Source organism: Ranitomeya variabilis, chromosome 1 (genome assembly GCF_051348905.1).
Source record: "Ranitomeya variabilis isolate aRanVar5 chromosome 1, aRanVar5.hap1, whole genome shotgun sequence".
Classification (NCBI taxonomy): domain Eukaryota; kingdom Metazoa; phylum Chordata; class Amphibia; order Anura; family Dendrobatidae; genus Ranitomeya; species Ranitomeya variabilis.
Window position 1 is genome coordinate 303,521,022 of NC_135232.1, and position 16,161 is coordinate 303,537,182.

The 16,161-nt window shown below is 44.7% G+C and overlaps 1 protein-coding gene across 4 annotated transcripts in view; it reads right to left on the reverse strand.

The window, feature by feature from the left end:
• Positions 1–16,161, reverse strand: part of USP30 (ubiquitin specific peptidase 30) — a 54,533-nt gene that overhangs the window by 23,630 nt on the left and 14,742 nt on the right. For all 4 annotated transcript variants that reach the window (XM_077296023.1, XM_077296007.1, XM_077295997.1 and 1 more), the window contains exons 7-10: positions 14,716–14,810; positions 10,925–10,984; positions 9,077–9,163; positions 4,143–4,223 (exon numbers count right to left, since the gene is read on the reverse strand). In XM_077296023.1, the coding sequence (XP_077152138.1) occupies positions 4,143–4,223; positions 9,077–9,163; positions 10,925–10,984; positions 14,716–14,810 (323 nt within the window). The remainder of the gene's footprint in view (positions 1–4,142; positions 4,224–9,076; positions 9,164–10,924; positions 10,985–14,715; positions 14,811–16,161) is intronic.

Consider the following 16,161-nt stretch of genomic DNA (forward strand, 5'->3'; position numbering starts at 1 on the left):
CATTGTCCCAGTCCCAGAAAGCAAAAGCTTTCAGGGTTTCTATTCAAACCTTTTCATCGTACCAAAAAAGGACGGAAAGGTGAGACCCATTCTAGACCACAAACTTGTAAACAAGTTTGTCAAGGTCCGTCATTTCCGCATGGAATCTCTACGTTCAGTGATCACTTCCCTGGAAGAAGGGGAATTCTTGGCCTCAATCGACATCCGCTTACTTGCACATTCCAATTTTTCCCCCTCACCAGAGATTCCTGCGCTTTGCCATTCGCGACCCTGCCCTTCGGCCTTGCTACTGCCCCCAGAGTGTTCACACGGGTCATGGCGGCCGTCATGTCCATTCTGCACTCTTGGGGCATGATCGTTCTGCCCTATCTGGACGACCTGTTGATCAAAGGTCCGCCCTTCCACGACTGCGTAGTGTCCGTTTGCATTACTTGCGATACCCTTTCTCGCCTGGGCTGGCTGATAGCAAATCCTCTCCGGTCCCAGCCCAGCAGATCTCCTTTCTAGGAATGTCCCTGGACTCGTCTGGGGGCTTGGTAATTCTCCCTCCAGACAAAGTCTTAGCCCTTCAACAAGGAGCCCGAGTGCTTCGTCAGTCTAATAATAATAATAATAATAATAATCTTCATTTTTATATAGCGCTAACATATTCCGCAGCGCTTTACAGATTGCACACATTATCGTCGCTGATTGGGGCTCACAATCTAAATTCCCTATCAGTATGTCTTTGGAATGTGGGAAGAAACCGGAGTACCCGGAGGAAACCCACGCAAACACAGAAAGAACATACAAACTCTTTGCAGATCTTGTCCTTAGTGGGGCTTGAACCCAGGACTTCAGCGCTGCAAGGCTGCTGTGCTATCTACTGCGCCACTCCATCCGGGTAGCAATGAGGGTACTAGGAAAAATGGTGGCCGCAATGGAAGTGATCCCCTTTGTGCAACTGCACCTTTGTCCCCTACAACATGCCCTCCTGGCAGCTTGGGACAGAAATCCTTTCTCCCTCGACCGAAGGTGCCGCTTATCCCTGCAGGACAAACAGACACTGTTCAGTGAATTGTGGTGACTACCGATGCCAGTCTTTCGGGCTGGGGAGCACGCTTCCACCACACTACTCAGGGCCACTGGTCAATTCAGGAATCGAAGCTACCGATCAACGTTCTGGAGATCCGTGCTATTAGACTGGCCCTGCAGCACTTCCATCATCTTCTGGCGGGTCACCCCATCCGTATCCAATCAGCCAACGCCACAACTGTGGCATACATCAATCATCAGGGGGTACCAGCAGCAGGACAGCCATGTCCGAGGTAACTCACATCCTTCGTTGGGCAGAGAACAACCACTCGGTGATCTTAGCGGTACACATTCCGGGAGTGGAAAACTGGAAGGCGGACTTCCTCAACCGTCAGGGTCTCACTTCGGGGGAGTGGATCTTTTCCCAGATCTGTCTTCGCTGGTGGATCCCAGATGTGGACCTCATGGCATCCAGACTGAATGCCAAGGTTCCCCAGTTTATAGCGAGGTCTCGAGATTCAAGAGCCATCGGTGTCAACACTCTGGTTTTTTCATGGCACCAATTCCGCCTTCCGTACATTTTTCCTCCTCTACCGTTACTCCCCAGAGTAATCAGGAAAATCAAGGCGGAAGGAGTACCAGTGATCCTGGTCGCTCCCGATTAGCCTCGCCACGCAGAGTTGGTACGCCTGGTCGCCGACATTCCCTGGAGACTGCCGGATCGGCCAGATCTGCTCTCCCAGGGCCCCATCTACCACCAAAACTCAGGGTCCCTGTGTTTAACGGTGTGGCCGTTGAATCCTGGGTCTTAACCCAGGCAGGGTTTTCTCAACAGGTCATTTCACCATGGTTAGTGCCCGTAAACCCTCATCGGTACGCATTTACCTTCGTACTTGGAAGACATTTTTTGCTTGGTGCAAGGATCGTGACCTTTCTCCTCTCGTCTTCTCAGTTCCCACCATTCAAAAGATCCTACAGGTCGGTCTGGACTGCGGGATGGCACTCGGCTCTCTCAATGGCCAAATCTCCGCTCTATCAGTCTTACTTCAGAGACGCATCACGTCAAGACTCCAGGTTAAGACTTTTCTTCAGGGGGTCTCACATGTTGCTCCTCCCTAATCACATGCATTTAGAGCCTTGGAACCTCAACTTGGTGCTAAGTGCCCTTCAGGAACCACCCTTTGAACCGCTTCAGGACATTTTGTTGGTCTTTCTATCCTGGATGGTTGTCTTCCTTGTGGCGATCACATCGATCAGACGGGTTTTTCGGAATTAGCCGCCTTATCCTGCTGGGTGTCTTTCCTGAACTTCCATCAGGACAAGGTTATCCTCAGGCTGTCGCTGTTCTTTTTTGCCAAAGGTCGTTTCGTCCTTCCATCTTAACGAGGACATTGTTCTTCCTTCCTTTTGCACAGCCTCTATTCACAGAATTGAAAGAGCTCTCCACACTCTGGACCTAGTCAGAACTCTGCGAAGGTACGTCTCAAGGACAGCATCCTTCAGAAGAACAGATGCCCTGTTCGTTCTCCCGGAAGGTCACAGGAAGGGTCTTGCCGCTTCTAAGGCCACGATAGCCAGATGATTCGTTCCACCAATCAGGAGTCATACCGAGTCAGAAGTCAGCCCATCCCAACGTGGATCAGAGCACACTCCACTCGAGCGGTGGGGGCTTCTTGGCCCATTCGGCATCAGGCGATGGCGGAGCAGGTATATAAAGCTGCGACTTGGTCTAGTTTACATACCTTTGTAAAGAACTATAATATTCATTCTTAGACTTCATCAGATGCAAGTCTGGGTAGAAGAATTCTGCCTGCAGTGATGGCGCACATCTAGGCAGTTGCTGCATGAAGCCTAATTCTTTGTGCTGTTTTCTCACCCAGGGACTGATTTGGGACGTCCCATGGTCTGTGTCCCCCAATGAGGCGAAGGAGAAACAGGGATTTTTGTGTACTCACCGTAAAATCCTTTTCTCCAAGCCACTCATTGGGGGATACAGCATCCACCCTGTTAGCCTAATGGCTTATATAGCTTTTGCCTGTTCTTTTAAGTTGACATGTTGTACTCTTCTATGTCGTTACTATTTGTTCCTACTGCTTTTGCACCAAACTGGTTCTCTCGGAGCCAGCATGAGGGTGTATACTGCAGAGGAGGTGCTAACTTTTTTGTGTGAACTTAGTGTCAGCCTCCTAGTGGCAAGCAGCATACAACCCATGGTCTGTGTCCCCCAATGAGTGGCTTGGAGAAAAGGATTTTACGGTGAGTACACAAATCCCTGTTTGTTTTTTTTATATCAAAATAAAAAACAAATAGTTTTTTGTATCGCCATGTACTTAAAGCCACACATTTTCTGCAGCTATAGCTGTATGATGGCTTTTTTGCAAGGTGAGTTGACATTTTTACTGGTACCATAGATGGGATTATTTTATACAGAAGCTGCGTTGTGTGAACTTTTTTCTTTTTGACATAGTGATTGGGAGAAAAGTTTTTATTGTTAATCTTTAAAAAATAATTAAATTAAAACATTTTATTCTTTATTTTGGTTCCATTTGGGGACTTAAAACTTCTATGAGAGGTCTTCTGCTGTTGACTGACAACACCTGTGAGATTATCATGGCATGGAGTATAAAAAGATGGCCGCCCAGGACGTACAATTTTTTCATGTATCACTAAAGGGTATGTGCACACGCTGCGGATTTTGCTGCAGATCCGCAGCGTTTCCACAGCTGCGGATCCGCAGCGGTTTCCCATGCATTTTACATGTACCATGTAAAGCTAAGCATGTCAATTCTTTGTGCGGATTCCGCTGCGGGTTTACACCTGCTCCAATAGAAATCTGCAGGTGAAAACCCGCAGAGGAAACCGCAATAGAAACCGCGATAAATCCGCAGCGGTTTTGCACTGCGGATTTATCAAATCCGCTGCGGAAAATTCCGCAATGGAATCCGCAGCATGTGCACAAGCCCTAAAGCGTCGAGTTAAAAAAAGGAAATAAAAAAAATAAAACTAGAAAACAGATACATTTTCGATAGATCATTTTTTGTCTACCTCAACAGGATGTCCGTTTATTTTTTTCATCTATACAAATATTTGAGTGTGTTATTTTTCTTCAAATCCATAATAAAACTCACTTTTCCCAACTTCAGCTGTTTAACAAATGTCGTTTTCTGGTCTTCCACCAACGGTTCATTTTGTCTATCTTGAGATTGAATCTGGAATAATTGTAAAAATAATAATCAAAAAGGAGTTGGGCAGTTCTTAAGCTTTTTTTTGTATCAATGAGACCGGGTTCACATTAGCGTTTCTGTGAGCAGCGTATGATCCTCATACATCCATATGTACATATCTTTAAGGGCTGTCCCACACGTCCAGATAATTCCGGTACCGGAATAAATCGGTACCGGAGTTATCCGTGTCCGTGTGCCTGGGAACTCACGGAGGCCATACCTGCGGCACACGTGTGCCGCCCGTATGGCGAGTGGGTACCACACGGAGCGTGTGGTACCCACTCTGCATGGTGCTGAAGCTGCGATTCATATCATCCCTGCAGCAACGTTTGCTGCAGGGAAAATATGAAGAATAGTGTTTAAAATAAAGATCCATGTGTCCGCCGCCCCCCCACCCCCTGTGCGCCCCCCCCGCTGGTCAGAAAATACTCACCCGGATCCCCCGTCGGCAGTCGCTCCTTCCTGGTCTGGCCGCGGCTTACTGTATGCGGTCACGTGGGGCCGCTCATTTACACTCATGAATAGGCGGCTCCGCCCCTATTGGAGGTGGAGCCACATATTCATGAGTGTAATCGGCCGCATACAGTAGGAGGCGCGGCCAGACCAGGAAGGAGCGACAGCCGACGGGGGACCCGGATAAGTATTTTCTGACCAGCGGGGGGGGCGCACAGGGGGTGGGGGGGCGGCGGACACATGGATCTTTATTTTAAACACTATCATTCATATTTTCTCTGTAGCAAACGGTGCTACAGGGAAGATATGAATGGCGGCTTCAGCACCATGTGGGGGGGACAGCGCTTACTGTAGCGCTGTCTCCGGCACGCCACACGGACCCCAGACGGAGAATGTCCGTGTGAGGTCCGTGTTTTACACGGACCCATTGACTCTATTGGGTCCGTGTAATCCGTGCGCTCCCACGAACACTGACATGTCTCCGTGTTTGGCACACGGAGACACGGTCCGCACACGGTCCGCACAAAATCAATGACATCTGAACAGATGCATTGATTTTTATGGGTCTACGTGTGTCAGTGTCTCCGGTACGGGAGGAAACTGTCACCTCACGTACCGGAGCCACTGACGTGTGAAACCGGCCTAACATGGTGTACGCAGAGACATGCGTTCGCAGGCGGATGCTGTGTTGTTGGACTACTGCCTGTAATGTAAGTATTGGTGTCCATTTTTCTTTTGTGCTACATTGTGTTTGGCTTTTACCAAGTAAAATTTTTTTTTTTCCTAGGGTTTCATCTGACTGCTGCCTGCTCTTTCAACATGTCCTCCTCTGAAGGTTCCGAAAGTGGACATGACACAGATTATGTAATCACATTTGATTTACTAACTGGTATGTATTGACTGTCAATACTAGACATGGGCTAAATCATGTATTTTCTTTACAGGTACCCAACAGTGCAGAAGAGCAGGAGCAGTCTAGTGGAAAGAATTCTTCCCAGGGTCGTCGGCCTCAAGTTGCTGAGGAAGAAAGACGGGGTGTAAGTATCCTTTATCAGAGTTGTAATTGAATTTGTTTTCAGTTTTACTTACATTTTTTTTTTAATTTAATCTATAGGTTCCACAACGTGAGGAAGGACAATCGGAAATCGATAACGAAGTCCTTATTCAAGCTGTGCAAGAGCGAGCAGCGTTGCGGGACCCCCGTGATCGGAATCATTCCGACTCAGCATTCATCCGACGACTCTGGGAAGACAACGCCACAAGTCAGAAAGGATTTTTTAAGTATTGCAATGTGGTCCTTTGTGCGTCGGTTTTGCTGTAAATTTTGGTGTCTTTTCTTCCCCCTTAACAGTGAAGAGAGTAAAAGTTCGTTGGCACACGATGAACGATCGCTTCAATAAGAACATGAGAGAGAAGATTCGGGTTCGAAGTGATGCTGCTCAAAAAGCCCAAAAATATAAGTACAATCAGCGGCTTTTTTCCCGAGGCCTGCGCTTGCACAGCGAACGCAAGTATCTTTTGTGTTGTCTTACTATTATTTAAACTTTTTTTTTACTAATGTTTTATATTTATTTTCCACACAGGACCTGGTGCAGCACCACAGAACCTGGATCGTCCTCTGTTGGAGTGGCCTCTCATCGACCATCCAACGAACAGGCCCAATCATCCACCAGCAATGGAGCAACCAAGAAGGCTTCACAAGCGGTGGAACAGGAAGCCAGTCCATCAGATTTTCCCCTCTCCCAGCCCTCTGTCACTACTTTACATGGGTCTGGTCACCAGCGGCAGAGAGCCTGGGAGAGGTCAGTCATGCCCGAGTTTATTCACTTAAGCTCGGTCTTCCAGGCTGGGATGAAGGCGGTCGTAGAAAGACTGGATAGTGGGTTCACTCACGTGAACACAATTTTCCAGGACGTCCACAGACGCCTTGACCACCTGGAAGCCAACATTAATAGACCAGCGCGACATTATTTTTCCGCTATAGAACGGGGCTTGACGGAAAACCTTAGTCCTGAACTCCAGCTCTATGTCAGGATGCTTACACCGAGGCTATGCCGCGGTCCCAAAATCAGCAGCAGGCACCACGTTCTTTCCCTACAGGGCAACAAGTTCCAGGACAGCATCAGTGGCACTATCCACCACAACCACCGGTGGACATTAGGACTGTTCCAACACTACCCAGCTACACCATGCAGCCGAGTGCAGCAGCTCAGCTTTATCCTTCAACCACGCAGCTGAGTGCAGCAGCCCAGGCTTCCACTCCCACCACGCATCAACAGGAATGAAAAGGCTGAGGAAGCAGCAAAACCAAATCCAGGAAATGTAAAAATACCAAAAAACATAAACCACCCCCACCTCCGAATGTGTCTTTGTGTTCCAAGTCTGTCCACACCTTCCCCTGGTTCTTTCCCATCCAATATGTCAATCCCTTCCAAGCCTACATCACAGCCTGCCACCCCCCAGATCCACCATGTCACACCCTCCCGCAGAACCCGAAAGTAATCAAAATTTATTTATTTTTATTTTTTTTGTTTAAAATAGTTTTTATTTTTGGTAATAACATTTTTTTTGGTTCACAATAACTCTCACTGTGTTTTCTTTAACTCTTTATTTAAACATGTGTGTATTGTTGAGTGAAGTATTAACGGGTGTAACAGTTAAGGTATTTATTATTAAAGTTACATTCAAGGTGTCAATATTTACAGTCAGAAAAAAAGTACAGGCACATAACATTACAAGTACATTTGACTTATTTACAGCTTAAACCATTTCATCTTGCCATGACATGTTCAATATCAGAGACAAAGTAGGTAGCCAATTTTTCACTCATTTGGGCAACTTCCACTGTAGTTCTCAGAGGGTGAGCATAATAATCCAGCAATGTGGTATTAACAGGTTCCTCCAGTTCAAAGCGTGGTTGCTCTTTTGCCAGGATGTAATTATGCAGAACAACATACGCTTTAACAACCTCATCAATTGTCTCTATTTTAAGATTGATTGGTGTTCCCAAAATTCGCCATTTAGCTGCCAGCAAACCAAAGGCACACTCCACAGATCTTCATGCCCTTGTCAGTCTGTAGTTCAAAATCCTTTTGGTGTGATTCAAGTCCCGACTTGTGTATGGTTTTATGAGGTTGGCACACATTTGAAACGCCTCATCCCGAACAACAACAAATGGCATTTGCGGTTCTTCAGTGTTCGGAAGAGGTTGTGGAGGTGGAAAGTTTAAATTATTAGCATACAAACGTTGTCCCAAGTCAGAGTTTTTGAAAGTCTGTGAGTCATTTCCTCGTCCAAATGAGCCAACGTCCACGGCAACAAATCTACACTCAGCATCCGCAATCGCCATGAGAACAATGGAAAAGTATTTTTTATAATTAAAGTACTCGGATCCACTTCCAGCAGGTTTAAGAATCCGAATGTGTTTGCCGTCCACAGCCTCCACACAGTAGGGGAAATTACAAATTTCACACGTCACACAATGCACGGCAGATGTCTCCAACAATCCCAGAAAAGGTGGACAGTCCAATCCGAAATTGAAAATGTAAAGATCTTAAGGTCTCTCCAGTAGCCAGGAATCTGTGGAAAAGAAAAAAATGGGGAAAAAAAACCCAAAACAGTAAATAGCTTTTATAACAAGAATATTAGTTACAGGTGTTTCTTTTTCAAAATTACGTACCTTAGGGTCACCAACAGACGTTCCTCAGCAGGAATTGCTCTACGTAGTTGTGTGTCCTGGCTGGTGATGGATCCTCGCACACGATGCAGCAATTCATCAAAACTGTGTTCAGACATCCTCGTGTATTCAAAAAACGCTTGCGGGTTTTCACGAAGCTCGTTGCACAATGAGTGGTAGGCTCCACGGCTCTCTCGGACTTGGGGTGTTGCCAATAGCGACGACGATGTCTTCTCTGTCTTTCTCTTCACCTTTCTTCCTCACAAGCCACAGCAAAAGCCAATTTCAATGATAAATCCAGATTCAGATTGAAGCTCTCCACGTTAAGATCCATCTTGCAATAGGATACAGCATCAAAAGAAGAGGATGTCATCTGTGCAGGGTGTATATATAGAAATCACTAAGCCACGGATAAAAATGCAGCATAAACATGCATTTGTATGCATTTGCGCATGCAGATGATACGCTGCGCACATAAACGCTATTGTGAACATAGACTAAGTGACCATTAGTAACTACTACAGTGGCAAAATGTAGTAGTTACTAATGGTCACTTACTCATTTTATATGCCCATTTGGAACAGGGGCTGATGTGAGTGAATACAACCAGTACTTTAGAATATGTTGCTTCTACATATTGATTATCAAGGACTTAAAAAAAAACAAAAAAAAAAAAACAATAGAAATGTTAATGTCAAGTATTACTTACTCTGGTGCAATTTTCACAGACAACATCTTTAACACTCTCGGTGGAGATGAAATGCTGCAGGCAGTTTTCAAGGGTCATGGAGCGACCCTGGTGAGAAAATGAATCATATTTTAAAATAAAAATACACACACCTTTATGTTTTGTACTCTAAAATACTGATCACTTCGATTTTGGTATTTCTTTTTTTTGTGTAAAACACATTGTTGTGTGCATAGACCTTGTATGCTTACTGCCATACATTAGTAAGTTAGGTAAGACAGACCTGTAGGCACTGCATGTGCCTGTATGATGTAGCATTGCTTACAGGAAATAATATCTCCTTAGTAAAGCATCTGATGGATCATGCCATGATTAATTTTATCAAATAAAAGAAGAAAACATCTCTGTGTTCACAAGGCCTTAAGGGATTTATGCACAAAAGATAATGATTAGCAATAATGATGCAGATCGGTCCTCCATGAGATTGTTAGTAGAAACAATCTGACTACCAACATCACAAATGCTAAGGAAAGTGGTTCACAAACACTCTAAAATATATCTAAAATAATAAGCAAGGCAAGTACTCTGACTCCCCAGATCTAGCGGGTCTCATTTTTTTGTCTGAAGCAGTGACGTCATGTTGAGAGGGTACAGCACCGCTGCATTCAATTACTGACCTCAGCGGCTTACCTTCTACAATGCGCTGGCAGTGAATATTCATTTGTCTTATAGCGTGCACAGTTACAGCCCCCGCCTTCCTGCACACATCCTACTTACCTTCCCCGCGCGCCCTCACTGTATCTCCTTCTGGCCAAGCGACCATGTGTCACGTGCTCATTAAGTTAATGAATATTCACCCCTCTCCACTCCCATAGGCGTGGAGTGAATATTCATTACTTTAGTGAGTGGGGACACGTGATTGTTCGACCGGAAGAGCTGCTGGCGCCGGAACGCGATGCAGCGAGGGCACGCAGGGAAGGTAAGTAGGATGTGCCTTTTTTTTTCCATAGGAACCATGCATACAAGGACAGGGATGGGGAGCCGTGCATACAAGGACGGGGATAAGGAGCCATGCATACAAGGACGGGGATAAGGAGCCATGCATACAGGGATGGGGATAAGGAGCCATGCATACAGGGATGGGGATAAGGAGCCATGCATACAGGAATAAGGATAAGGAGCCATGCATACAAGGACAGGGAAAGGAATCTTGCATACAGGGACAGGGAGCTTGCATACAAGGACAGGGAGCCATGCATACATGGACAGGGACGCGGAGCCATGCATACCAGGATTGAGGCAGTAAGATTTCCCAGTTTTTCGTGGCAAAATTAGGTGCCTTGGCTAATACTCAGGTCGACTTATATTCGAGTATAGACGGTAAATTGGTTGCTGAGGTTACATACTGTAGATGGAACGTCCCCCCTGCAGTCATGTGAATAAACACTAGGTGCAGCAGCTAATACCCCTTGCTGCTTCAAGTTTGCCTTAATAATGCTTTGTAATTATTCAAGAGTAGTACACCAATTAATAAGTACCGTCTGTTAAACGCACAATCCCACCTTTAGTAACTCTAGATGTACATAAAATGCCCTCCATGATCACCTCTTCTCCCACCTCCCTCTTCCCCTCAAGATGCATTTGGGGAGCGTTTCCAGGACCGAATGTGGTTCTCTTGACCTGAACCAAGAGCCCCATAGGCTTATATGTGGCTGTTAGTTCAGGTGACACGCAGGCAGAAGGGCTGGAAATTAGGACAGTAAATACAAAGTGATCCTGCTGTAGCTTCATTATGCATATTATTACATACACAAAATAATACAAAAACTGGACAATTGCTTTGCACATCTACTGTCACATCATACGCACCCAAGAAGGAGAAGGTATACTTAAGGACAGGCTGTCAAAGGTGTCATATCTCATTGGGCTCTGAAGGAAAAGAGACATTAATTAATGTTATAAAGCTTAGCTTTACCGGGCTCATGATAACATGACATATTATACTATATGCCCATAAACTGCAATCCTAAGGTTTTAAGATATTACTTGACTGCCACCTCAATCACAGGTGATGTCCTACATGTACTATACACCTTGATAAATTCTGCAATCAATTTTTCTTCTATCACAAAAAATACCAAAATTGCATTAGGTTACAAACAGTGTTCCCATCTTATAAACTGATAACTTTTGCTAGGGTATGCCATCACTTTATGATTGCCAGGGGTCAGACCTCTAAATTCCTCTCTTTTGTGTTTTTTTAATTAAAAGATTTTTACATTTTACAAAAATACATACAATATAAAACCCCAAACCTCCCACCACTCCCGTACAAAGAACAACTCCCACATCCAGAACAAAATACATATTGCAAGTCACATTAGAATATATGCAATGTACAACATGCAAAAATTGCATAATGCAAACCATTATAGGCACAGTATCACAGTGTATCTATCACGAAGTCGCAGTCACCCTTCCTTCCCTTACAAAGTTGCTGTCTCTAATGATAATAAAATAGCCAGAATGTAGTTACGGTAATTCTCTAGAGGCCATTCCTGAGATTTCTATCCACACCACCAATTGCTTTACAATTTTGCAATGACACCCCGTTTTGCATACACTTCCTTCTATAAGTTTATGAGCCACTTTATTTTGTCAAAAGACTCTTGTACAGTCGGAGCCTTCTCATTCATCCAATGTTGCCACATATAGAGCTGCCTTGCTACCACAATCCTTTCTGACCATCAAAAGAAAGAACCTGGAAGCTATATAACCATAAAATAACAGAGTTTTATTAAAGACATACAAAGTACAACAACAATGAACTACAATTAAAAGATGGAGGTGGAAAATATGCAAAAAAAACACCAAGAGGCAATATAATGCAATGATGTTTCAAATATACAAAGGGTTAATAAACAAGTGTTTAATTCAAATACAAATATGCGCAAAAATCAATCTTAATGGGATCCAAAGAAGGTACTTCCCTTCACCAAAAAATAAATAATGAAGGGCACTATGCGTATATATATATATATATATATATATATATATATATAAACCCAGGCGTATTAATAATAATAGGGCCTACCAAAGAGAAAGCAGACTCCAAAAGACATGTGACACCGTATATTTTATATATGAAGGCTACAGTAGATGTAAGGAAAAAGGGATATGATCCTAAAAATGCTCATACAAAAAAAACAGAATAATTAAAGTGCATACAGTAATCTAAAAAAGATATAGCAGCCTATATAATATAATGGCTTGCTACTGGTTTAAAGTATGTGCAGTGATCCAGATAATATGACAGCCTATAATATAATAGCCTGCATAAAAGGAATGTAATCTTTAATATATAATAAGCCAGTCTCATGCCAACAAAAATATTAGATTTACAGTGCAAATAGTGACCTGAGTAGTAAGGTAGCCTGCAATAAGGCTAATTCACATGTAAAAAGATTTTCCAAGTAGCATGTATAAAGGAAAATAGCCTGGGATATTACCTCAAAGGTGGTAGCAGCAGCCCGACGCGCGTTTCGCGTATTGCTTCGTCTAAGGGAAAGTGCATCCTTTCTGGTTGATTCATCTCTAAATAGTCCCCATACCTTAATAACTGCACAATCAGTGGAGAGACACTTACAGCTAAACATTATTAATTATGCCTGTCTCGCTTCTCCAAAAGTTTTCCAAATATAAACAGGCCCAGATCACGGAGAGCAGATAGGCATCTAGGGCACAATGAGTCAACCTTGGTCCTATATCATATAGGAATGGATGCTATTTTTTCCACAAGATAAAGTAGATATACTTGTACCAGTCTGTGTGTAACGCTTAATGGAAATTTTCTTAAATCCTCTCTGATCCCAAGGATTAAAGGGATTGTCCCACAAGCAAAGTACATTTTAATTACGGTAACAGGTATTGTAATAAAAATAAATTTCCACAATTTTATGTGTACGAAAAATATTCCTGTGCTGAGATAATCTTATAAATGCGCCTCTGCTGTGCACTGTGTAATGTCTGTGTCTGACCATGCTGGGACATGGTCTGATCATACCACAGCTCCTGGGCAGGGGAGGAAGGAAAAGAGAGTATACAGATAGCACAGCATGGGATCACAGCTGATTCTTTTGTTGGAGGCAAAATATTTCACTGACTGTTTTTAAGCAAAGTTTTACCTCATAGAAAGAATCAGCTGTGATCCCCATGCTGTAATATCTGTATTCTCTCTTTTGCTCCCTCCCCTGCCAAGGAGCTGTGGTATGATCTGACCATGTTGCTGCAGGGTATTACACAGTACACAGCAGGGGCACATTTATAAGATTATCTCAGCACAGGAACATTATTTTTCAAATCACATCCAATTGTGGAACGTATTATTCTTCCAAGGTCTATTGATTAACCCCTTCACGACCTCCGCCGTACTATTACTGCGAAGGTCGGATCCCCTGCTTTGATGTGGGCTCCGGCGCTGAGCCCACCTCAAAGCCGGGACATGTCAGCTGTTTTGAACAGCTGACGTGTCCGCAATAGCGGCGGGTGAAATCGCGATTCACTCGCCGCTATTAACTAGTTAAATGCTGCTGTCAAATGCTGACGGCGGCATTTAACCGGCGCTTCCGGCCATCGGGCCGGAAATGAGCGCATCGCTGACCCTCGTCACATGATCGGGAGTCAGCGATGCGTCTGCATAATAACCATAGAGGTCCTTGAGACCTCTATGGCTGCTGATGCCGGATTGCTATGAGCGCCACCCTGTGGTCGGCGCTCATAGCAATGCAGGAATTCAGCTACATAGGAGCGATCTGATGATCGCTCCCATGTAGCTGAGCCAATTGAGTTGTACCAGCTTCTAGCCTCCCATGGAGGCTACTGAAGCATGGCAAAAGTAAAAAAAAAAAAAATTAAAAAAAAAAAAAAAAAAAAAAAAGTTTACAAAAATATGAAAAAAAAAAAAATATATATAAAAGTTTAAATCACCCCCCTTTCGCCCCATTCAAAATAAAGGGAAGGAGGGGAGTGGAAAACGAGAATACAAAAACGGAAAAGGGCAAGGTCGTGAAGGGGTTAGAAAGCTGATTAAAATGAACTTCGTTAGTGGGAAAACATTTTTAGGGCTTGTTCACACTATCCTTTTTTTGCTGCAGATTTTTCAGCTGCGGATTTGGAAAAACCGCAGTGCAAAACCGCGGTGCTTTTCCCTGTGGTTTTTTGTGCGGTTTCTACTGCGGATTCCACTGCGGGTTTCTAACTGCACTTTCCTATTGGTGCAGGTGGAAAAACGGTGCGGAATCCGCAGAAAGAATTGACATGCTACTTCTTTTTTTCCGCAGAAAATCCGCGCTGATTTTCAAGCGGAAAAAAGCAAAGTGGGCACAGCGGTTTTTGTTTTCCATAGGGTAACATTGTACTGTACCCTGCATGGAAAATGGCTGCGGATCCGCAGCAGCAAATCCGCTGCGGATCCGCAGCAAAAACCGCAAAGTGTGAACATAGCCTTAAGGAAACTCAGCTGACCTATTCATATGAGGTCAGACCATCACTGATACCATCACAGCAATATGACTTCAATTTTCATGACAGTAATACCCCTCAACTATTCATAACAGTCTTTTTTTGCAAGAAGTGAGGAAATATGAAAGATATACTCTTACCTGGTGCTGACAGTGCTTGCATATCATGTTACTGGTTAGTCTTCCATGAAAAGGGTGTTGAGTTTTCCACTGCCTGGGAATGGGGTTTAACACTCCTAAATTAAAGAACAAAGGGATTTTTGTGTACTCACCTTAAAATCCTTTTCTCCGAGCCACTCATTGGAGGACACAGGACCATGGGTGTTATGCTGCTGTCACTAGCAGGCTGACACTAAGTTGAAACAAAAAGTTAGCTCCTCCCCTGCAGTATACACCCTCATGCTGGCTTCCAGAGACCCAGTTCAGTGCAAAAGCAGTAGGAGATTAATAACAATATATTACATAACATTAGAGTATAACATGTCAGAGAAAGTCAAGAACCAAAAAGGTAACGAGCCGTAAGGCTAGCATGGTGGTTGCTGTGTCCCCCAATGAGTGGCTTGGAGAAAAGGATTTTACGGTGACTACACAAAAATCCCTATTTCTCCTTCGCCACATTGGGGGACACAGGACCATGGGACGTCCCAAAGCAGTCCCTGGGTGGGAAACAATACAACCAAACAACTCCGTGTACATCTGACTATAAATGCGTGACGGCCGCCTGCAGAATACGTCTGCCAAGGGCCGCATCCGCAGAAGATTGAATGTGGACATTGTAGTGCCTTGTGAAAGTATGCAGGCTAGACCATGTTGCGGCCTTGCAAACCTGCTCCGCCGTTGCCTGGTGCCAGATGGCCCAGGAAGCACCCATCGACTGAGTAGAGTGTGCTCTAATCCCCGCCGGAATAGGACTGCCCCTGACCCGATAGGATTCTTGAATAGCTGAACGGATCCATCTGGCTATTGTGGCCTTAGACGCGGCTAGACCCTTTCTGTGACCATCCGGGAGCACAAAGAGGGAATCCGATTTGCGGAAAGGAGCAGTTCTAGAAATGTACCTCCTAAGGGCCCGTACCACATCCAGGGTGTGAAAGGCCTTTTCGACCCTATGTTTTGGCTGTGGGCAGAAGGAGGGAAGAATGATGTCCTCATTAAGGTGGAAAGGTGAGACCACCTTAGGGAGAAAAGCCAGAGATGGGCGTAGGACTACTTTGTTTTGGTGGAAGGAAAGGAAAGGCGCCCGGCAGGATAGTGCGGCCAACTCTGAGACCCGCCTGATAGATGTTACTGCCACAAGGAAGGCCACCTTCCAGGAGACAGTCAGCGGGACATCCTGCAGAGGTTCAAACGGAGATTCCTGAAGAACACTCATAACCAAATTAAGATCCCAGGTCTCTAACGGCATTCTGTAGGGGGGTACCATGTGGGAGACCCCTTGAATGAAGGTCCTGACTTGCAAGTTGGCAGCAATCTTACGTTGGAACAACACAGATAACGCTGAGATATGACACTTGAGGGAACTGAGCGCCAGGCCGGAATCCAAGCCGGACTGGAGAAAATCCAAAATGGAAGGAATTGAGAAAACAA